Below are 22,526 nucleotides of genomic sequence, written 5' to 3' on the forward strand. Positions count from 1 at the left end.
GCCTTTTCCCTACCTACCAAATTTTCACCTTATTTTATCAAAGTCTCCCTGCCAAATGCTCAAGCCTTGAGGAAATTGTAGCTCACTTAATGAAGCTTGAGCTTTGCTTTTCTGGGGCTTTTGTAGTAGACGTAGTTAGAATGTGATGTGTGTTGCCTGCCTTTCAGGTGCCCCTGCCCCACACCCTTCCCCTCCCTAGGAGGGAGACTCTACAACAGAGCTCCAGCCTAACTCCAGTTTCTCCCGCTACCGTCGACCTCACCCTCAAGGTATGTACCACATCCCTCTAAGGGTTGTTTTCTTGCATGCAGGGGAAAAAGTTAATGGAGAACTTGCTGGTGAACCTTTTTTTAGAGCCTTCCTTTGTTTCCTCTGCTGAACTGCTTTTGCATATAAACGGATGGCTGAAACACAAGACTCTCTAAAAGGATGCATTTAAATTATAAATCTCTAACCCCGTTTTGCATTAACACTTGGCATCTCAACCAATCTTGGCTCCCACTGCCCTGAAAAAAGAATCCTAGAGTTTTAGCATTGTACCATAGCATTCATGACAAATCATCAGAATCTGACTGAGGTTTTTTGAGAGTTTAGCTTAAAGTTGCCTGGTTTGGTATTAAAAGCTATAAGGAGTTGCTTGGTAAGCCGAGCTTGATTTCTTAGCTGTAAGATTTTGGTGTAGTGGTAATAGGGTTTTGAGTTGGATGGCTGAAGTTCTAAATAATGAAATGTAGGTGGTGTGCTAGTGTCTATGAAGGGCAGTTTGATCAGCTAGGCAGAATGTGGTTTGTTGTGTTATAAATGTTCCGTTGTTTTCTGCTCTCTAGTGTAGAGCAAGTGTGTAGAATATTTTGAATGGTGTTTTGCCATTGTGTTGGATTTTGGACTGTGTGCATTGTATAACTCACTAACATAGAGTTGGGCTTTAGCTTTGCTACTGTATCTTTAGAAGTTTTGGGGGGGTTTTTTTGGTGTCCTAGATTGGCATTGTGACTGCAGGTGACTGAACCAGTAGAAATACTGTTGCTGCTTCTAGTATTAAGGAAGAGCAATGTTTTAAAAAATTAGAGAAACTAAGTTCAAAAAAGGAATGAAACTAGGGTTTGGATGCAGAACTAACACTTGGGAGAAACTTGCTTGTCAGTCCCAGTGAGACTTGTGTCTCACTGGCATGGTTTGACAGCTGCTTGCTTGTGTTCTCTACAGATAATAGTTATTAATGATCTCTTGTTGAATCTTTGCTTTTCTTTTGTTAACACTTTATTTCCTAAAAAATGTAACATCACTTTAAAACAACAGACCAGCAAAAATGGGGAGAGGGCTGGAGAGGGACAAGTAATTTAACAAAAATCTGGTTTTCTATTGCATTCTTGTGTAGTAAATTACTGTAACATGACTTTCTGGCGCCTGAAAGCATTTTTCTAAAATAGCAGTCTAACTGTTTAGCAGCTGAACATCTGATTCATGTGTAATACAGGTAGGAATGTTACTATAGCATGATGCTGCAAAGAATGTGACACTGGTCAGTTACAGAGCAAACTGTGGTGTTTGTGTCATTCATCCTGCAGTTTCTTTTTCTGCTGTTCTGGTGTTGGTGATTTGCTTTCTCAGTGGATGATAGTTCTTGTCTGCGTGCTAACAAACTACATTGAAGATCCATGTTTTGAGGCTACCTTGAAGAACGCTCTGACCAAAATCTGAATGGAAAGGCATTTGGAAGCAGCTTTATTCCAGCCACTGGAACTCCTTTCTGCAAATGCTGAAGGCAACAAGCTTGTTTTGAAGCATGCGCTGAGACTCATTTTCACAACAGGCCTTCTGGTCCAGACAGAGCAGAGCTGCTCTTTGTCATCCTTTTCAGTATCCTTACTTCTTTTAAAAGGTGCTTTTGCAGCAGCAGAGAGGAAAGCATTTCCTTCCTTCCCTTAAAAGAACAAAATTTCCAGGCTCTGCCTCCATAAAGGAATAACCCTTACATCTCTTTCCTCCATCCCCTATCACAGAAAGCTGTCTGTGAGGGAACTTGGCCACAATTGCTCCCACTACTTGGCATCATTCTGCCAGGGTGTGTATAGGTATAAGGTGCTCATATGGGAAGCCTTGTTAAAACCTCTTGTTTCCTTAGAGTAACTTTGCTAAAGACACCCTTACTAAGGCAGACATCCTCTTAAGGACTTGGCTGATAGGGCTATTGGTAGGTAAGGAGCTGAGCAAAGGAAAGTCTAAACCAATCTTAAATTGAGCTGTCTGGCCCTCTTCCATGTTCCAAGATTCCATCTAAAATTACTGTGTAGGCATCTGGTCCAGAATCTGACACCTTTTGATTTTATTTTTCTGATCACTTAAACTTTGGCATACTTAAAGATACAAGGTTTTGTCTCCAGTTGAGTTTTTGGGTAATACATACTGGACCATCCTTGCAGTGTGAAGGCCCCAGTGGGTCAACAGTGAAGAGAAGCCTCAAGCGACCATGACCTCCAACCTGTGCTCTCCTTTTCCCATAACTGAGCAGTGAAATTATAGCTCTTTCTCTAGCCTCATTTGATTTAGTGCCTCTTACTCCTTCATATCTGGTCTGTAGGTGGTGCTGCATAGGCACTTCTAGAGTACTGATCTGTTTTGCATCTTTTTTTCTGGTTTAAGAAGTTAGAGATTCTTAAGCAGCTCTCTAAAAGCAAAGCTGTTAGAAAACTAAGGACTCTCTTATATGCTGTTTATTGCAAATTGGTAGGGGTGTGGGATGATCTGAGATCTTAGCAGTGGTTAGGTTTGGAAGACAAAAATGCAGTATGTAGACTGTAGCTTCTGCTATCAATATTTTCTCCAGGATATCATGAAACTCATTGAATGAAGCTTCTACACCTTCTCTATTCAGACCTTCACAAGTGGTACTTCACTTTCTTTTAATACCAGTATAGTACAAGACTGTTACCCTGTCTTACCAGAGCCTGTGGTGTTCAGAAAGGAGCCCCTAGGCTTACCTGTACTTCACCTTATGCAAAATCCTTTCCACCAGATTAATAATAAATTTTGATGTTTACCCTGTCTGCAAGAATCGGAACCAATTTGGAGGAAAATGTTGTGATGGGGAAACTGAGAATGATTGCTGGGGAAGATAGTCTTAAAAATGAAAATAGGTGACGTGACTCCAAACGAATTAATGTGTAACAAAGTTTCCCTCCTCCCTCTTTACTCTCTTGAGGAATGCAGAACTCTACTTTCCGTGTGTGTGTGTGTTGATCACCTGTTACCCACTTCCTTAGATATTGGTTTGGGCTTTTTATCACTCCTGAAGCATCTAGACAAATAACTTAAGTCATGTTTCGTCTGTCCAAGTTGTGCCTAACTCATGTGAAACACGATAGGATGAAAGTATGACTTTCAGAGGCTGAAAGTCTCAGGGGGCTCCAGTGATGCAGGCAGTGAGGTCAGATTTGTTGGTGAATATGTATTTGCCCCTTTATGTATATCATTAAAGACAGTACCTGGCCTTGAGAAGCTTACAGTCTGCCAGATGAGCAATTTCAGCCTATGGCATCCATCTCTGCTTGCAAAATCTTTTTTGCAACTGAGGACAGCTGAAGGCTGTAGAGAAGTACATGGACCGTGTTTGAGCCTCTAAATTAGTGGGTGTAGCCTGAGCATTAATATTTCCTTTTCAGTAGTCCCTCAAAAGTCTCCCAATTCAAAGATTTTGGCATTGCATGTCTGAGGTAGCAATAATTAGATTGTTATTTGATACAGTAAAACAATAGCTCTTTCCACTTTTGCTGGAAGAGAATTGTGTATTAAATGTTTAAATGTAAGTTTTGTCTTCCTTGCTGTGCAAGACCTAAACTCATAATTATTATAGGAATAGAGGAGCATAAAGCATTTTTAGCATTAATGTAAAGCAGTGTGCACAAGCTGAGTCAGCTCATGATTGCTTCTTGAACAGCACTTGCTTTGGAAGTCTAAACTTGACTACTCATGTTTATTAAAGTGTGCATTAGATATTTTTAGTGGTCACTCAGAGTGGATGATTTATCAAGAAAGAGAGGGGCTGTTTCATTTAAATGGCCCAAATAATTTGTAAGTAAAGGACAGCATGGAAATACTTGGAGGGTTTTTTACCTTTCTTTTTTCTCACTGTGTCTTTTGCTCTTCATGTCAAACAGAACCAAGCCAAGTTAGTATGAGTGAATTCTCTTTTGTGCATTGAATGTTAAGATGATAAACTGTGCACGTGTGCAGTTGGAACAGATAAGAAGCTCCAACTTAAGGCTGTATGCTTTTTGCATGAACAGAGTTGCACGATTATGGTGACTTTTAAATAAGAGGCTCGCATGAAGCCTGAATTGCCTTTTGAACTAAAAAGAGGAAGACCGTTTGATTAGTTGAAACTTCCTAATAGATGAGGAAATTTTGTTTTCTTTTAAATAGATGGAGTCTGCACGCAAAGCATGGGAGAATTCCCCAAACATGGGGGAGAAGAGTTCGCCAGTGACCTCAGCAGCATCTCCCATTGCTGGTGGCAGTGGCGGCAGCAGCAGCAGCAGCAACACCGGGCCAAGCAGTGGTACTTACAGCTCTTTCTCTAGTGCATCAATGCCTCCTATTCCTGTGGCCTCGGTTACACCGACAACTTCGCTATCAGGTACCGAATGTCAAGATTGTAGTAGCCTGTTGTATTGTTCCTTGGTTATCCTTTTCAAGTGATTAGATTCCCTTTGGAATTATATTTAATGCAAAGCTAAGAGAAGTTTTATGCTAGTATGAAATGTTGGATCTGAGCAGCAGTTTCCCAAATACCTTTTAATTAACAGGGAGAAACTTCACCAGTTTTGCTTCAGTCAGCTGAAAAGAATGACATCTCTCTGTCTATGCTACTTATATGCGCTTGAAAGAGGAGGTAAACTTCTGTTGGCTGCCTTGTTGGTTTCATTTTGTTCAGCTGAACAAAGGCAAGCAAGCAGATTTTGGAGCAGATGGTAGTTCTGATACCCAGCTAGTTTTAGTCTTACTTTCATTTGTGCTCTTGCTTTTGGAAAGAAAGCTTCAACAACTCATACCAAAACCCCCTCACACTAGGCAGAGCAAATGTCCAGCTGCTCTTCAGAAACAGTGCTGGTTTCCACATTGGTTCTTTGCAGCAAGCAAAAGATGCTATATCTGATTAAATCTTCACACCTTGGAATATTAGAATATATGCCCAAACCTCAGCTGAAGGGCTTGAAAAAGACCTTTCTTTGGAGCCTAGCTCTCAACCCAAGTACATTGCAATATTTTGTTGCATAACGAACCAAGATGTCTACTTCAGTATTTTTATATGCTCCTGTACTTGAGAAGGGAGATGTATTATGGTTGCAGTCCTCCTTATAGTGAACTTAACAGAATTGTCCTCCCTGTCCTTCTTATGTTGATGGAAATGGCTGCATTAGGTTTCAGTGTTCTTAATTGGTTGTTGCTGTGCTTGCATAGCTGTCCGAAAACTTTGACCACTGAAAGAAGAGGCTTTGAAATACCTTCAACTGTTTTATGATGTATAACTTGCTTCTCTCCTTCTAGGAGCTGGAACATACACAACCTCTTCACTGAGTACGAAGACTGCAAGCACCTCAGACCCTCCTAATATATGTAAAGTGAAACCACAGCAGTTGCAGACAAGCAGCCTAGCTTCTGCCAGTCACTTTTCCCAGCTGAGCTGCATGCCGTCCCTCATTGCCCAGCAACAGCAAAGTCCCCAGGTCTATGTGTCTCAGTCTGCAGCAGGTAATAGTGTTTGTGGCTGAGAAGCCACGTGTCTGCTTTTTTGGAGTTCTGAAGCTGGAGAGTTGAATTCAGATCTGGTATTATCTGCGGTAAAGACAGAATGATGGAGAGCATTCTGTAAGCAAATATTCACTAATTGTGTCTTACTCTAAATATGCAGGTTTCTGTCAGTAAGTATAAAGGTAATGCTGTGCTCATTTGTTGAGGGAAGTAAGTCTGAATCTCTTGATGTACCATTTTTCTCTTGCGGAAATGTAAATCTCTAAGACCAAGATTTAATTAGTTTTGACTTCTTAAAGTGCTAGAATAGTTTAGAATTGTGGCATTTTTCTTTAAAGTTAACCTAAATTACATGACAGTATAGCATGTTCTTCCCCTTTCTTCACCCAAATCCCTGTGATGGCCAGAATCTGTTGCTCGACGCCCAAGAATTGCATGGGATTGAAGATGCAAATGCAAGGCTGATAGATTCTGGGGGTGAATTGGGAAAGATACCAAAGCTGGTTAGGCACCCAGCTCTTCAGTTCTGTTTCTTCTCCCAGTCTGTCTGGGAGCTGTCACACTGGGAAGTACTGACAGTGGCTGCATCTGTTAACTCTTGATGAAAACCTTTCCAGTAGGGAGATGTTTGGAATCGGGTACTAATTGTATTGCTCTTCCTGAGGTACTGCAGCTCAAATCCCAGCATTTTATATGGATACAAGTCATCTGTTCAATACCCAACATGCGCGTTTGGCACCGCCTTCTCTGGCCCAACAGCAAGGCTTTCAACCAGGGCTTTCTCAGGTATTTGGGGTTTTCTTATTTTTTTCTTCTTTTTTTCCCTTCCCTGTCCATATTGCCTTTAAAGCTCTACTAATGAGCTAATGGGGGCAGGGGAGAATGGGACTCTGCAAATATGAGGTCATGCCTGCCCTTGCTGTTTTGTTCTGGTGCATGCAGGCAGTATATGGTTTCTGCTGTTCCTGAGAATTGAAGTGTTTGTCATGAAAGTTGAGAGAATAAGTTTTCACTGACAAACATACTTTATATAAAAGTACATATTCACAGGTGCCCATGTTACTGCAGGCTTATTCAACTTTTGTAGTACAAAATTGTATGCAATTCTATGCAGTTGTTTTGTATGCAAATCAAAACGATTCATTCAGTTTCTGATGGTTATTTGCAAGAAAAAGTGTGAAATTCAACTAGAAAGTTATTTTCTGAATGGGAGCAATACCAGCTCTGTGTGCAGCCTTGGGATTTGACTTTGTTTACTTTTTATAATGTTACACAAATCCTGGCACACTTTTAACTGTAGCTTTTCTACGTGACTTTCGTCCTTGGATATTTAGTTGTTTCTTGTTCATGCAGCCTGCTTCAGTTCAGCAGATCCCCATCCCCATCTATGCACCTCTGCAAGGACAGCATCAAGCTCAGCTGAGTTTAGGAGCAGCACCAGCTGTTTCACAAGCCCAAGAGTTGTTCAACTCCTCCTTACAACCTTATAGGTAGGTAGCACATGCAAATCTATTTGTTTTTTGAGTGGCAGGATTTATAGAACTTGCTTCCCTGCAGACTTGTGTTCTGTGCTCAACAGCTGCCTCATCTTCCTGTCTTCCCCAAACTTTTTCATCTGTTTGGCTGAGAACTCTGTATTGTCTATCTAGTCTGCATGTGCACGTGTAGTTGTGAAATCATGGGTTCAAAAATTATGCATGATAATTGCATATTTAGGAAACCAGGCTAAAAAGATGGAAACATCAGTCTTTCATGCCACAAGAACAGAAAAAGAGGATTCTGTCCCTTTAATTCAGTTATTTGTGTTCGTTGTTTTCTAATCAAACCAACATTGGAGTCTTAAAACACTTTGAAATCCTAATTTGAACTCCATAGGACGTAGGAACTTAATTTCAGATGTGTAGGGCATAGCAGGGTATGTTTTAGAATACATGTTTTCTGTTTGCTACTGTTTGATACAGATCTCTCAAATGACATTGATAGCCAGACAAATTTCCACTGTAAGCTGTTCCAGAGCTTCCTTGCAGTTCCTATCAAAACTGATTCACATTGTGATAATTCTGACAAATTTTGTTAGTTTCACTTTGAGAAAGTTTCTTTGGAAATTTAATTGCAGGATTTTGCATGTGCTGTAGAAAAACCTGCTTATTGCATTGTAGAAGGCTGAAGCCACGGAAGGTTTAATTGACTACATGTGTATCCTGACTTTGTGCTTGGCTGACTTCGTTGGTCCAAATATTGCTTGTCCTGCCACAGCTGACAAGAGATGTTGCAAACAGTTGGCTAGTTGCAGAAACACAATTAGTCTGGCATGCGGTCCAGATTAAATAAATGCTTCTGACTGATCTGGTCATGCACGAACCCAGTATTAATGGAGTTTTGGGTTGTGCTATTTATAAAAGTACTAATGCTTTCCCCCCATCTTTAACGGTGCAGAGGAGGATAAGCTTTGAGGTGTATAGGTTAGTGATTTAAAAAACAACAACAAAAAAGCTTGTGAAAATGGGGGTTTTTTTGGCTACATTGAAGACAGTCCTCTGCATACATTCTGGAAGAGTTTCTCCACTGTTCAGAGTGCAACTGTAAGAATGTTCTATAGTTAAGGAAAGGTGCAGAACAAAGGTAATGCATGTGTTCTGTCAAGTGAGTATGTGGCCACTATGCTAACAGATTAACAGGACCAGTGCTATGCTGCTACGTATTGATTGACCAAGTGATAAAGTGAAAAGTGTTTTTACATCAAAAACACTCTCCTGAGCTGAAGAGCTTTGAGAGGAGGGGCATTTATTTAAAAACACCAATTCTTCAGTCTGAAGGTGGCTATTCAGCAGGCTCTTAATGGAAGTGTTTGGATAAATGCTTTTGGTGGACTAAGCCTGTCTGTGGTCCTTTGCTGTACTGTTTTTGGTCTTTGTTTTTTAAACAAACTGCAACTTCCCCATGCTGGTGACAAGGGAATTGAATATCTAGTTAAAATTAAAGGCTGTGGTGCCTGTCTATGTTACTATTTTGAAGGCAAAACATTAGTTTGGAAGCTACAATTGTCAGCATCCAGTAATTTAACCTGTAAGTATTAAAAGTTGGACTGTGGAGATCTCTGAAGTCAAGAGAACAAAGCAGTTTGCTTTATGACTAGTGGAACTACTCACATGTGGTGCTTCCTCACTGTCCTACCTTGTAGCACAGGCATTAAGAACTGGTAGCTTCTGTTCATTACAGTTAAGTTATGGAAAAACTATTTTAGCACACGCATCTAAATATAGCTAAGTGTACTTTAAGATTTAAATAAAAAGCTTAGTATTTTTTTCCTGTGGCCTTTAGTAGCATCTCTTATTAAAATAGAAAAATCTACCTTTCTCAGGTGAAAATCTGTTCAATAGAGCTAAGTGTTTTAATTCCGTTTAAAGAACCTGTGTTCTTAATTTTTAGTGGCTTATTGTTGAGCTCTGTCTGCATTTTTATGTATAATGCTTCAATCTCTTGCAGATCCCAGCAAGCTTTTATGCAAAGTGGTTTGTCTCAGCCATCACCAGTAGTTCTGTCTGGTACAGCCTTACACAACTTCCCAGCAGTACAGCACCAGGAGCTTGCTAAGGCACAGTCAAGCCTGGCATTTCAACAGACTTCTAATACTCAACCTATTCCTATCCTGTATGAACATCAACTTAGTCAAGCTTCAGGACTGGGAGGCTCTCAGCTTATTGATACACACATTCTCCAGGTAGGAAATGCTCCAAAAAGCAAAACTTCTGCAATGGTTTTGTACAGATAATGCAATAATAAATCAAGTATTGCTCAGCTTGGGATAAGCCCACCTTTATGATAATTATATGATAGTCAAGGTGGCAGGAAACTTAAGACACTTGGAAGAGAATGTTCTTTTAATTTCATAAAGGTACGTTAGCATAATCTCTGAATTGAGGATTGTTCCCCAAACTACAGGACTCCTTGCACTTCTGTCACTAATCGGAGCTTCAGGTTTAATTTCTGTTACAGTAGGTGATAAAGGGCTATTCTACCACTTGCAAATGAGAGCTTTAGCACAAGCTGAAACCTTCAGGTTGTCAGCTTCCTATGCTGTGATTTCTACTGTACTGGTTGAAATACAGAATGATGTGTTATGCTGTCTCAGAACAGCTCTTGTAAGTATTCTTAATGTAATCGTGTCTCTTACTCTTCCTAGGCCAGAGCTACGCTCACTCAGGCTTCAAATCTGTACTCTGGGCAAGTTCAACAGCCTGGCCAGAGCAATTTCTACAACACTGCACAGTCTCCCAGTGCTCTCCAGCAGGTAAACTATGGCATGGTAAATTTCCTAAATTGTATTCTTCTTAAAAGCATGTTGTTGTTGATGGGTTTTGTGTGGTGGAGGTGGGGGTTGAGGCAAGAATTGAAAATTGATAGCAAAGGAGAGCTACTGCAGCAGCACTGAAAAACTGAACTGCTGAGAAGTTGGATGGGCTACAAGTTCATATTGATCATTTGTCATTGGCATCCTTCTCTTAAATATCTCATTTTCCAGTGATGGGCAAAGATTTGGTGGGCACAGTGATATTGCTAATTGATTGAGGCATATGCTGCCTTTATGGGGGCAGGTATCACTTCATAGAATCATAGAATCATTTGGTTAGAAAAAAACTTAAGTTCATTGAGTCCAACCATACCTGTCTGTCCACTACTAAACTATGTCCCTAAGCACCTCGTCTACCCATCTTTTGAATACCTTCAGGGGTGGAGACGACCACTTCCCTGGGCAGCCCATTCGAGTACCTGATAACCCTTTCAGTGAAGAAATTTTTTCATAATATCTAATCTAAACCTGCCCTGGCACAACTTGAGCCCATTTCCTCTTGTCCTATCACCTGTTACTTGGGCAAAGAGACCAACACCCACCTCACTACAATCTCCTTTCAGGTAGTTGTAGAGGGGGTGATAAGGTCTCCCCTGAGCCTCTTCTTCTCCAGGCTAAACAACCTCAGTTTCCTCAGCTGCTCCTCATCAGACTTGTGCTCCAGACCCCTCACCAACTTCATTGCCCTTCTCTGGACATGCTCCAGTGACTCAGTGCCCTCCTTGTAGTGAGGGTCCCAAAACTGAACACAGTGTTCGAGGTGCGGCCTCACCTGGGCCAAGTACAGGGGAAGGATGACTTCCCTACTCCTGCTGGTCACGCTATTTCTGATACAAGCCAGGATGCTGTTGGCCCTCTTGGCCACCTGGGCACACTGCTGGCTCATACTCGGTTGTTGACCAATACCCCCAGATCTCTCTCTGCCAAGCAGCTTTCCAGCCACTCATCCCCAAGCCTGTAGCGTTGCATAGGGTTGTTGTGACCCAAGTGCAGGACCCAGCACTTGGCCTTGTTGAACCTTGCACAATTGGCCTTGGCCTATTGATCCAACCTGTCCAGGTCTCTGCCTAGAGCCTTCCTACCCTCAAGCAGACCAACACTGCCACCCAGCTTAGTGTCATCTGCGAACTTGCTGAGGGTGCACTCAATCCCCTTGTCCAGGTCGTAGATAAAGATGTTAAACAGAACTGGCCCAAACACTGAGCCCTGAAGAAGAAGCCCCAGGGAAGCCACTGGTTAGTAACAGTGGAGACACACAAACACTAGGTGCTTAGTGCAGCCTAATTGTTAAACACAGATTTCATTGAGGTGAAACCTCAGAGCTGCTACATATGTCAACAGTATCAAAATATGTAGAAAACAAATGAGGAGTCAGCAGATAAATGGTCATACAGGCAAACAGGACAGCCAAGTCAGTAACCAGTAACCTGCATCAGGTTTGTAAAATAACTTCAGTGATTTTAAGTTTTTTGAATTGTTCTGTGAAAGAACTGTTGATTTGCTGTGTGCAAGCATTCTGTCATGTTTACAGGATGCTCTCTAGTGGTTTTCATCTTCTGGTTGAGTTTTTTTATTTAAATGGCTATTATCCTTCAGAGCAGAACCCTAGTAAGTCTTTCACATCTAGAGAATATCATATCACACTTCTAGTCACACTCATAATATAATTTTGCAGGTTGCAGATTAATGGTCAGACCAGGAAGTGCAGTAACTCCTGCCAGTCAGGTCACTGCTGTGGTATTTTCACTTTTATCAGTACCATTCTGTGTGTTATTTTCAGCCCGCAGCACTCCCTGTTAATGCAAGCAAGGGATAGGCTGTGGCTTGTCGGTTGTTTCTTTAAGCTCTGACTGCTGCCTGTTGGGACTCCTGGAAAGTAAAATCTAGTTTTCATTCCAAATGGTGTCCTTACGATGATGAAAATTATTTGAAGTAAATAAATAAAATCTATCCACCTGCTCAGCTGGCTTTTTCATTCTACTTTTATTTTCTGAGTTGAATTAAATTTACTTCATACGATGAAATGATGTTGAATGATGTTGGAGTTAGGAGCTAGCACACAACTTTGTTTCTGAAAAGCAAAGACCCAGATGCCATTAGAACTGATCATAAAGGCAGGCTAAAAAATAAATTAACTTATTTTCTTGCAGCTCTCTGGTTAAATGTATGGACTCATTAAGCCATTTACCTTGAATACCTGAAATCATAGAGCTATTAAAGTTAAATAATGGCCCTTGTGTATATGTTACTGGTGATTTTGCACTTTTTTCCAGGTGACGGTACCTTTGCCAGGATCACAGATTTCTTTACCCAACTTTGGATCCACAGCACAGCCACTTATTGCCCTACCCCAATCTTTACAGCCACCACTACAGCACACGCCACCACAAGCGCAGGCTCAAAATCTAAGCAGACCTGCACCAGTAACCCAGCCTTTCAGAGGATTAATCCCAGCAGGAACTCAACACAGCATGATTGCTGCAACTGGAAAGGTAACAATATTGGTAGATCTACTGTGCAAAAATTGATACAAAGCCCAGCTGTATGCTATTTTATAGAACCAGCATGTTGACTCTTGCATCTAAAAATCTGCCTTGACTTTAAAAAATAGGGAGGGGAAGATAGAAAAGCCAGTCAAGGTTAGTTCCTTAGTGACTGGGTCTGTGCATTTTGTAAAGGTTTAGCTGAGTTTTTGTAGCTAACTTGATACTAGTCCACTTGCACTGTAGGAATACCTAGTTTGATAATGACTTTGTGGACCAGTAGGATATTTCATGTAGAAGCCATGTAGAAAATAGTACAGACCTGTTGTTAGAGCAGCAGGCAAACAACATAACACTGTCAGGGCTGACTTCTGATTCTGGTCATGCATGCGTTTGTCGCTTTGTTTCTGGTCTCATACCAGAGCAAGTTGTATGGGATTCAGTCTTTCTAGTGCAACAGACTGGAGTTTTAGGGGCTTCAGTGGACTGTGTATCAGCTGTGACCTTAAACCAGAACTAAACTCACTAATGTTGCTGGGGATCTGCTTTTCTGAATAGCACAGCAAGGTGCATATTGAGAATGTAGCATTGTATGCAAGGTGGGACCTTTGTGTATTATTTTAAAAAAAAAAAAAAAAGGCTGGTCTTGCAGCTGAAGAAAACTCTTCCTGAGTGACAGCTCCAGTAAGGAGTTAACACTGACATAGTGCAAGAAACTTGAATACATAGGAGGGAATTCCCTCCTTTCCTTTATCTGGAGCTGCAGTGGTAATTGCTAATGAGGGGATGTGTGGAGCTGGCTTCCAATCACAAGGTCTCTTGTCTTAGATGGAATCACAGATTTACAGGCACCTGGGATTTTCGGATAGTGTGCAGCACAACGCAGTTGCAGCATACTTTCAGGTGAGCAGTGGGTGATAACATTGGACGTGAACACAGCTAAGCTTTCTGTCAGATACAGCAAGGTCTTTCCCCAGTGCAGGGAGTAATCTAGCTCTGGAGCTGCACCCGAAGTCCTTGCAGCTTGTGGCCTAGGTTAGTGCTTTTGAGTAGAACCTGCTGTCTCAATGTGATACAGTTGTGATAGAAAATTCTTTCTCAGGCATTAATTCCATGTTTTGGACAGTAATGGCAACCAGAATTCCAGATCACCTAGATGAGTTTTCATCCTGTCACCCACCAGAGTATATAGTGATTTTTGCACCGTGCAGTTTTTTAGCTTCATAGGATCTGGCCAGACCTTTTCACCTTTAATGTTTGAGTCCATCTTCTGAGCAGCAGTGTGTTTCTGGTGCAGTTGTCATTGGAAAATGATTGCTTATTTCAAGAAGAAATGAGGAAGAACTGCAGTGGGATGGTGGCCTTAGGTGACTTTCCTGCCCTATGTTAAGGGTTCCATCATGTTCCTGCCAATGAACGTCAACTTAAAACAGCCATTCACTTTTAACTGATTTATTGTTGCCCTTATGCCTCATGGCTGTATGTGAAAAGATGCTGTTCCAGAGACTAACTTAGTATGTTGAGTGTACCTGCAAAATAACATGAAAGCTTCATTGCTCCTATTAGAGTCTGGAGATGCTTTACATGGATGACAGCTCCATTTTTGCTGTGATTTTGGGGTTTTTTTTATAGAACTGGATTATTTTATTGCATTCTTCACTTCAGCATTTTTCAGAATTATATCTAAATATTTTCATGCATCTTATCTGAGATGAGGAAGGAAATTTCAACCCTGAAGCATATTTTTAGGGCCAAATATTTGAAATGAGTCACGAATCCCCTTTCATTATGCAGAAAGATCAAGTTAGAAAGCCAGTACGGTCGCTGGAAGTACCAAATAGTGCAGGAAAATTGTACACAGAGGTGCTGGTGGTGCTGGGATTGTCCTAATTATAGGAAGCTGTTTTGCACTCTGGCTTTCACCTCCACTTAAATGATCTATTTTAATTGAGAAAAAGGTAAGGTAAGCCAACAGTTACTTAGTAAATGTAATTTTTCTTTGAATTATAATCAACATGTCAATCGCTGTGTTTTCCAGATATCAGAAATGGACCTGAAGGCCTTTGGAGGTGGCATTGATGTTAAACCTGGAACACCACCAGTTACTGGTAGAAGTACTACTCCAACCTCCAGTCCCTTCCGGTAAATCTCTTAAGCTCAAAATTCCTTGAAATCAGAGCTAGAAAATGTACCTAGTCATGCATGAGCAGCCAGTTCAGAGAGGTATGAGGTGAGGACTACTAATATAAAATGCAATGCTTAATCTTAGCTTAAAAGCAGCGTTCAGGTAGGTAATCAGATCTGCTATAGTTGGCCAGAAGTACATAGCTCTGAAATAAAATGTTTAAAATATTTTAAATTTTTAAACAAAGCTAAACAAGTAATGTAAAATTGTCTGGATTGTACCAGGAAAGCACAGAAGTGGGCAGGGAAGATGTACTTTGGGATAAAACTCGTTAAGTGAGCTTATCTTAATTGCGGTGCTCAAAGTAAAACCACTTAAAGGCTTACGCTGCAGTAGTGGCAACAGTTCTCTGGGAGAACTAAGGTTATTGCAAGGTCTATAAGCTTCTCACTTCTTCTATAAGTGAAATTAGTAAGCTGTTTGCAGGTTTGCTTGGTTAATCGACAGAATTAACAGAATCTTGCTCGTACTCAGATGCACTTCATGGTAAACCCATTGGGCTGCTTGTGGGTGAAGTTATCAGTTGGCTGAAGGAACTTGAAAATGGAACCTTGCTACAAGATAGGTTTTGTTCTTGAAAGCTGCGCTCCCATGCATAGTAACCATGTTTGGCTTTCACTGTAGCAGACTGACGGTTCAGGCATTTCTAAGCAAAGTAGAAATGAGAGTTTGAACTCAGTGCTGAAAGTCATGTCTCCAATACTTCACCTAAGAAAAAAGTGAAGGGATGAGGAAGAAACTTGAATTTGCAAGCTAGTCAGCATTTAGAACAATTGACTCAATGGTATATGTCTTAGAGATTCTACACGAGATATCTCTTCTAGCAGCCAAGGCAGGGCTTATCATAAGCTTTTGCTCTTAAGTGTAGAGGTACTGGGAAGATCGACAAAGGCATAATAGATCTGAAGAGCTCAAAGTGAAAGCTAAACAGAGACTTATTTAAGCTTACAAAATGTTGGTGTGTATTGAGTTTAGCTGGCTTCCTTGCCACTGGTGCCCCACTGCTCATTTTACATTGAGTGTATCACCCACACGCTCTGCATGCTCTGCAAATCAAGCTCCATTTCCTAAAGAAGGCTGTTCACTCTTTTCTCTTTCTCCGAGGGCTGTTTGCTGCTCTTCCCCCAGATAATTTTTCAGGCTTCATTTAATTCATGGTGATTCAACACCTCTTAAAAGTCTTAATGGAGGGTCATGTTCTTAGCCAAATAAAACAGGGGGAGAGCATTTTCTGTGAATTCTTGAAATGTGTTCGAGTGTATTTTGAAACATTTGACAGCAGGTCAGAGTGGAAGCAGCTGTGCATGGCAGCTTCTGCTGTGCGTGCTTAATACCTGTTGTGACAAGCTCTAAACTTGCCACGATAGAACAAACAGCGTAAAGGGGTAGCACTGAACATAAGATAGCAGGGATGGGAAGGGGAGCACACTTTTAACATCAGTATTTGTGTTACAAATACTTTTGGGAAAGGTGTCTTTCCTATAGACTTTAACCTGGAATCTCTCCATATCCTAAATATTTCTGATATGATTTCTCTTTGTATTGCTAAGTTCTGAGTTTGTTTGCATTTGAAACTAATGGTAGATACAGAAGAATATCTGATAGCATCTTCTCTAAGAGATTATTTTTTTCCTGCTCCAGTGCTGAATTTCTAGTTCAGTTGTAACTAAAGGCAGAAACAACCTCTCAGTGAGAGCAGTGTGATTCTAACTGGTGTTCTTTTCTTTAGGGCCAGTTCTACAAGTCCTAACAATCAGTCCAATAAGATGAACAGCATTGTCTACCAGAAGCAGTTTCAGTCAGCAGCTGCTGCTGTGAGAATGACACAGCCGTTTCCTGCACAGTTTGCACCGCAGGTAGGTGACTGGTGGCTTCCTACAGACAAATCTGTTTCTCGCTATGACCTGGTGATTCTGTAACTCGGTTGTGTTTCCTCAGGCTGTATCATGGGGAGATACAAGATGGAATCCTTAAAATGAAATGGCGTGAGAAAACTGACTTAAAGATAAAAGAAAAAAAAACCCAAACCTCTCTGATCTTGCTAACTAGTATTGCAGTTTGTGTTGTGTTTAATTTTAAGAGTTCTGTGCACACTGAGGAATTTAATACAAGTCGTAAATGATGTAGAACAGACAGTTGTTCTGCTGGCTTCCCCATGCAGCTGTAAAGCACCTCATCCTACAAAAACAGATCATTTGGTTGGGGAAGGGGGAGAAGCTTCGTGTCTCAGAAGGGTCCCAGTGCATATTTTAAAGGTTTAAAGATAAAGCAGATTTGCAGTTGTTTGCTTGAGATGCAGCTCTGGACTATTGATGGAGCAGTTCAGATTGGAAAGGCTCTCAAGGTTGTACAGCCCATACAAAGCAGGGCTGGATGGCAAAGGGTTTGATTTGCTTCTGGCATTCCAGGGAGCACAGTTTACAAGGGTGGTGCATCCCTGTTACAGGTGGTTGTAGCCAGGCTGCTAGGGAAAGGTAGCTCTGTAAAAATGTAGGATATTTCTGTCTTTCTCTTAGCATTTGGAGTGTTTAACTGCAGGACTTGAGATTTGATTTTCGGATTGCCACTAGCAGAAACTACCTCACCTTTCCAGGGCTGCCTTTCACTAGTGACTTCTCCGCTGCCTTGCACGGGTCTCCTCCTTTATTACATGCTGGGTTTAAGTTGTTGGTACTCCTTTCAGGCGCAACAGCACCACAAGGGCTGCTGTTGTTTTTTTTCTGGAGTTCAAGTATGGCCTCTCTTAACATAAAAGCCTATTTTCTTGACATCAGTTTGACAGCAGAGCAGCAACAATTTCCCCTTTAAGATAATGCCAACGTGCAGTCTAGTTGGCAATTTTCTAATTGCGAAATGTCTTTTTGTTGTTTTTCCCCCACTTAGATCCTCTCTCAGCCTAACCTGCTCCCTCCATTGGTAAGAGCCCCATATACTAACACCTTCCCAGCACCTGTTCAGAGGCTGCCAATAGTACTGCATAGTCAGATGCCGTCTCAGATGACCACAGGCCTTGTGAGCCACCCTCATTTACCACGTGTGGCCAGAGGTCTTTGTGGATCAGTATCTGGAGCCCGAGGCAATCAGGCCCAGGCTGCGATGAAGGCTGAACGAGATGTGAAGGTTAGTATTTGAACAGTGGTGCTCTTAACACCAGTTCAGTCTTGACAGCTTGTAGGGCAGCAATGTGTCTGAAAATCATGTCTTAATTAAAATGCCTCTGGACCCAAAGCTGGTAGCTGGGCCTTTAACAGCTGAACACAGACCTTCTCTAAGACCTGATTTTTTTTTTGATAACTTTAGACTAAAAAATTTGGAGGGAGCTTCCTTTCTCAAGCGGTCTTGTGTCAGCAGTTGTGAAGCTGCCACTGCTGTCAAAGGCAATCTGACCACTAGATTTCGAGAGCCTGGATTTTTTTTTTTTGAGTGAGTGAGGAAGCCTACAAACCTGGCTGTTAGCTGTCATTTTGCATTTGCCCCCCCAGCACTGAGCAGCAGTATGAACCCTCCTGTTCCAGCCAGCCTCGCTCCTTGGTGACTCTAGAGATTCATTCCCGGAGGTTTGAAATGCCTGTGATGAATTCTCTGTGGTAGAAAGCAGTAACATGGTACACTCCACAGAAGAGGTGGCTGTGTTTCAGTAGCAGGTGATGAGAGTCATCTGACTTGTTAAGAGCACTTTGGGACCCTTCAGGTTGAGGCAAACTTTTCTTACAAAGGCAGGACTGCAACATGGGGCACCTGTGTAGGACACGGTTGTATGCTTAGCCTGTCTTCTGCAGAGTAAGTTGTGTATATGAATAGGTGGTACTAAGGATCTCCTTCATCTGCTGTCATTCGCTGTAACCTATGCATGGAGGTGTAAAAGCAAAAGAGTGTGTTTTTCCTGGTTATGTCTGGTTGTAGGAGAATTGATCACCCCTTAAATTCTACGTATTTGATCCATTTAGTTTTCTACCAACAGTTCATGCTAGCTGTAGGCTTACCAGGTGATGCTTAGTATATTGTCATGAGTCTGTGTTATGAATTGAATCTAGCCAGTCATAGCAAATACTAATACGCAGTCCTGGTTTTCTGAATCTCCCTGCAAACGCTGTTCAGAAGAATGTGAGTTATTCTGGCACATTTGGTTACTTGTGATCAAGTCATCCAGCCTTCTAGCCTTAACCTCAGGGGATGGCTGAAATCTATGCAAAAGACTCCAGGTGTCCACCTGGCTCCAGTAAAATCAGAAACTTGCTGCAGTCCTGCACACCAGAGTTCACAGGTTTGTTTTCTATTCCGTTGCTGGTTGAGTTACTTGGAGCAGCTACACAGTATTCAAGCCAAGACCTCTTGTCCAGGCTTTTGTTGTTTTGTGTCCACCCCCCCTTCTCCCTGGCCCTTGTTTTCTCTAAAAAAGCATAAAATACTTAGAGGTACACAGAGACTCAGTGTCTGTATTGTACTTGGGCTTTCTTGTATTAAGATAAAGCCTTTCTAATTTTAAAAAAGCCATTTGACTGCATTAGGCTTAATTGTGCAGCTTCCAAAAGATGGAACTCTTAATGTGACTCCTGCTTTGCCTGAGTCTGGGCGGGAAAGCCAAGTGCTTGGTCTGGAGCATCTGGTCTGCGCAGCGCTTCCCTGTCAGAGGAACGGTCCTGTGTAATACTGTAACCAAAACATGTAGTCAGGGAGATTCAGTCAGTGGCTGAATTCAGTCAGCGGTGTGAGTTAAGGTTACTGGTAGGATTCAGAGGAGGGATTTGAAGGAAGCTAGGCAGTAGTTTGTGCTTCCTGGAATGAGCGCCCGCTTTGCGTGGGAAGCAGGTAAGGCTTCAGCTTGCATATAACGCAACCTGGAACCAGGTTCACTTGCATCCCCGTTGCAGACTCTGAAGTCTGTGTCCAGAACAACAGGGGGAAAATATGTGGGTGCTTGGAGACTAGCTTCTGCTGCTGTCATGCAGCCCCTGTGCTCAAGAAGTCCAGACCACGCAAGCAGGAGCCAGCATCTCACAGCTGGCACGGCCCTCGGTGCCCATGGCACCTGCGTAGGTGGTGTCAGGGTGCGGGCAGACCCACGTGCCGTCTGGTCATCTCTGACCTTCACTGAGGTGTGAAGCTTCGGTCTGAGCCTACAGCTGGCAGTGTTTATACTTTTTAAGCTCTGCAGTAATAGTGGTGTAAAGAGATGTTAGATAATGCTTCAAACAGTTGTCCTTGATCCTCTTTTCTGGGGTGAGGATTAGGAAGAGCAAGGGAAGCCTAGGTGTGATGTTAAGCTTCTACTGAGAAGCCAAGCACCCAGATGTGGTGACATCTGGGAAGCAACTGTATGGATGCTGCTTTTCTAGGAAAGTCTGGCCCCTGTGGTCAGTCCTTCCTCTTTCATTTAGGAAGTACTTTTGTGAAGTCACTTTTATTCCTGTGCCTTCTCTTCAGTAAACGTATTTTCTTCCTTTCTTAAGGCAAAACAGAGAGCAGAGGTCCTGCAGTCCACCCAGAGGTTCTTTTCTGAGCAGCAGCAGCAGCAGAGCAAACCCATAGGAGGCAAAGCGCAGAAAGTGGACGAGAACGGGAGCAAACCTGCCGAGGCAATTGCTGACTCTTCAGGAGTCTGCCAGGACAAAACCGAGGAAAAGCCTACCCCTGCGCCTGCTGCGGCAACAAAACCTGTTAGAACTGGACCAATCAAACCTCAGGCAATCAAAACCGAAGAAACAAAATCTTAGAGGCTGTTTCCATGGAGGTGGGGGAAGAGGGGAGGGTGGGTGAGATGACAGCAGCATGAATTTGTAGCCCGAAGGACAAGACAGCAGCTTTCTCTCCCTGCAGGGCTGTGAGCAGTGTAAAGGGACGTAGAAGCCGTCAGCAGCTAGGGATGCAGACTGCTGCCTACCCAACGGAGCTTCTAGGCTCTTTGGGCTTGTATCTTCTCCAACAGCATGAAGGCTGCTTTTGGTGTGTGCACGTTCTACACGTGTGCGCGTTGTTTTGGCTTACACACCTGTATGCTTCCCAAAGTGGGAAAAAGTAATTGAGAAATAGCAATGGCGGGGAAGAAGGTGGTCAGGGAGGCGTGTTCCTAGCTGACAAGAATGAATACTCTTTATTTTCTTCAGGCTCTGATCTTCAGCTGCTATTTATCTTTTTATAAACCCATGAGTATGAGAACAAGCAGATCTGAAGATGGTGCTGGGCCAAGTAACGCGTGTTAAGTTTTTAGCAACTTACGCTTCTGTCCTGTAACGAACAGAGGGACTCGCATAGCTGGCAAAATTGCCGTTGCCGTGTGACCCCTAACGTATGGCCGAGATAAGGCTGCTGATGTTGCATCTCCCTCTGAAGGCAGTGCTTTGCTGGCTGCTGCTGCTTGGATGACGATATACTGTATTTAGATCACCGTATGAAAATGCTACTTGGCCACCTATGTTCTCTGCAGCCACTCCCCCCTCAGTCGTTCACCTCTGGAGTCGAAAACTTCATTGCATCAGTAGTCAGATTTGTCCTGTTCCCCTCTGTCCAGCTGTCCTTTAGATGATGCGAGCGATCTTTAAACGGTTTCCAGCTTATGTCTGTATACAGCAATGAGCACTCAGAAGTGCGCCACGAGAATAAAAGGAACCTTACCGGATTAAAGAGAGTTTTATCTGAAAGGTGCATTCTTTATATCAGAGCTGCGTCGCACCACCTCCTTGCCCACAGTGTGCTGGAAAGTAGAATCAAGTCAAATAAATGCCTTTTTAATTGTATCCTCTAGTATTATAGCTGTAGGACAGTACTGTATGATACTTCCGTGAATGTAAGATATCCTGTACCTGCTTATGATATGTAGTAGTGACTGTGCTATACTGGAGCTGTTTTTAATAATGTTATTCTAGAGGTTTTTTTCCAGACAATGATTGAAAAAAGCTAATAAAAAGCACCAGGTACCACATCAGTAGCAGAATTTGCTGGTTTTTTTCTGGGATTTTCTTTTTTTTTTTTTTACTTTTTTTTGGAAGGAAGAGGGAGTTGAAAGTCTAATGTGTATAATTTTGTTCAAATGACTGCAGAAGCTGGAAAGGCTGTTGCTGCTATTGATGCCTAGTGAATCGCTATTGGTTATCTTTTTATATAAATATATATATAATTTGAATTTTTGGAAACTAGCTGTGATGTCAACTTTGGAAAAAAGTATCCCACTTGTAGTGTGAGTTGGCATTGTACAGAAATTAACAGCCATATTGGTCTAGAAATGTTAAACTTAATTTTTTTTCCATTTGTACAGGGGTAACGCACTGTATTAAATATGTACGGTCTTATTTACATGGGTTTGATTACAGAAACTAATAAAGTATTCTCTAAATAAAGCATCCGGGTAATCTCATGATTAGCAAAGTGCTGCAGGATGCAAGGAGAGCACCTGAACATCGTGTGCCAAGTGAAGAAGCGCGTGTTACAACCAGACTTTTAAAGGAAGATGGTTTGAAACAGCCTATTTCTGGTTCCCCCCCCGACCCCAGCGCTTTCGATGTCGTTTTCCAGCAAAGGTCTCGCAGGACCTGGCTTCCATCTAGCTTGGCGAGGAGCCTGCCAGTTGCGTTTGCAAGACATGGACATCTCCGGTGCCTTGGCGAGCTGCGTGGTGCCGGAGGCTTGTGGTTTGTCTCCTAGAGAAGAGCCGCTCGTCACTTTTTTTTGGAAGGAAGAGTGAGTTGAAAGTCTAATGTGTATAATTTTGTTCAAATGACTGCAGAAGCTGGAAAGGCTGTTGCTGCTATTGATGCCTAGT

The 22,526-nt window shown here is 42.2% G+C and overlaps 1 protein-coding gene across 1 annotated transcript in view; it reads left to right on the plus strand.

Moving 5' to 3' along the window:
- Positions 1-22,071, plus strand: part of PRRC2C (proline rich coiled-coil 2C) — a 65,324-nt gene extending 43,253 nt beyond the window's left edge. The window contains 11 exon segments of the mRNA XM_035900800.1: positions 168-269; positions 4,423-4,636; positions 5,548-5,751; positions 6,425-6,537; positions 7,105-7,241; positions 9,238-9,472; positions 9,935-10,042; positions 12,376-12,594; positions 14,624-14,727; positions 16,500-16,626; positions 20,221-22,071. Of these exon segments, the coding sequence (XP_035756693.1) occupies positions 168-269; positions 4,423-4,636; positions 5,548-5,751; positions 6,425-6,537; positions 7,105-7,241; positions 9,238-9,472; positions 9,935-10,042; positions 12,376-12,594; positions 14,624-14,727; positions 16,500-16,626; positions 20,221-20,484 (1,827 nt within the window). The 3' untranslated portion in view covers positions 20,485-22,071.
- Positions 22,072-22,526: the final 455 nt, after the last annotated feature.

Source organism: Egretta garzetta, unplaced genomic scaffold (assembly GCF_000687185.1).
Source record: "Egretta garzetta isolate BGI_Z169 unplaced genomic scaffold, ASM68718v1 scaffold598, whole genome shotgun sequence".
Classification (NCBI taxonomy): Eukaryota; Metazoa; Chordata; class Aves; order Pelecaniformes; family Ardeidae; genus Egretta; species Egretta garzetta.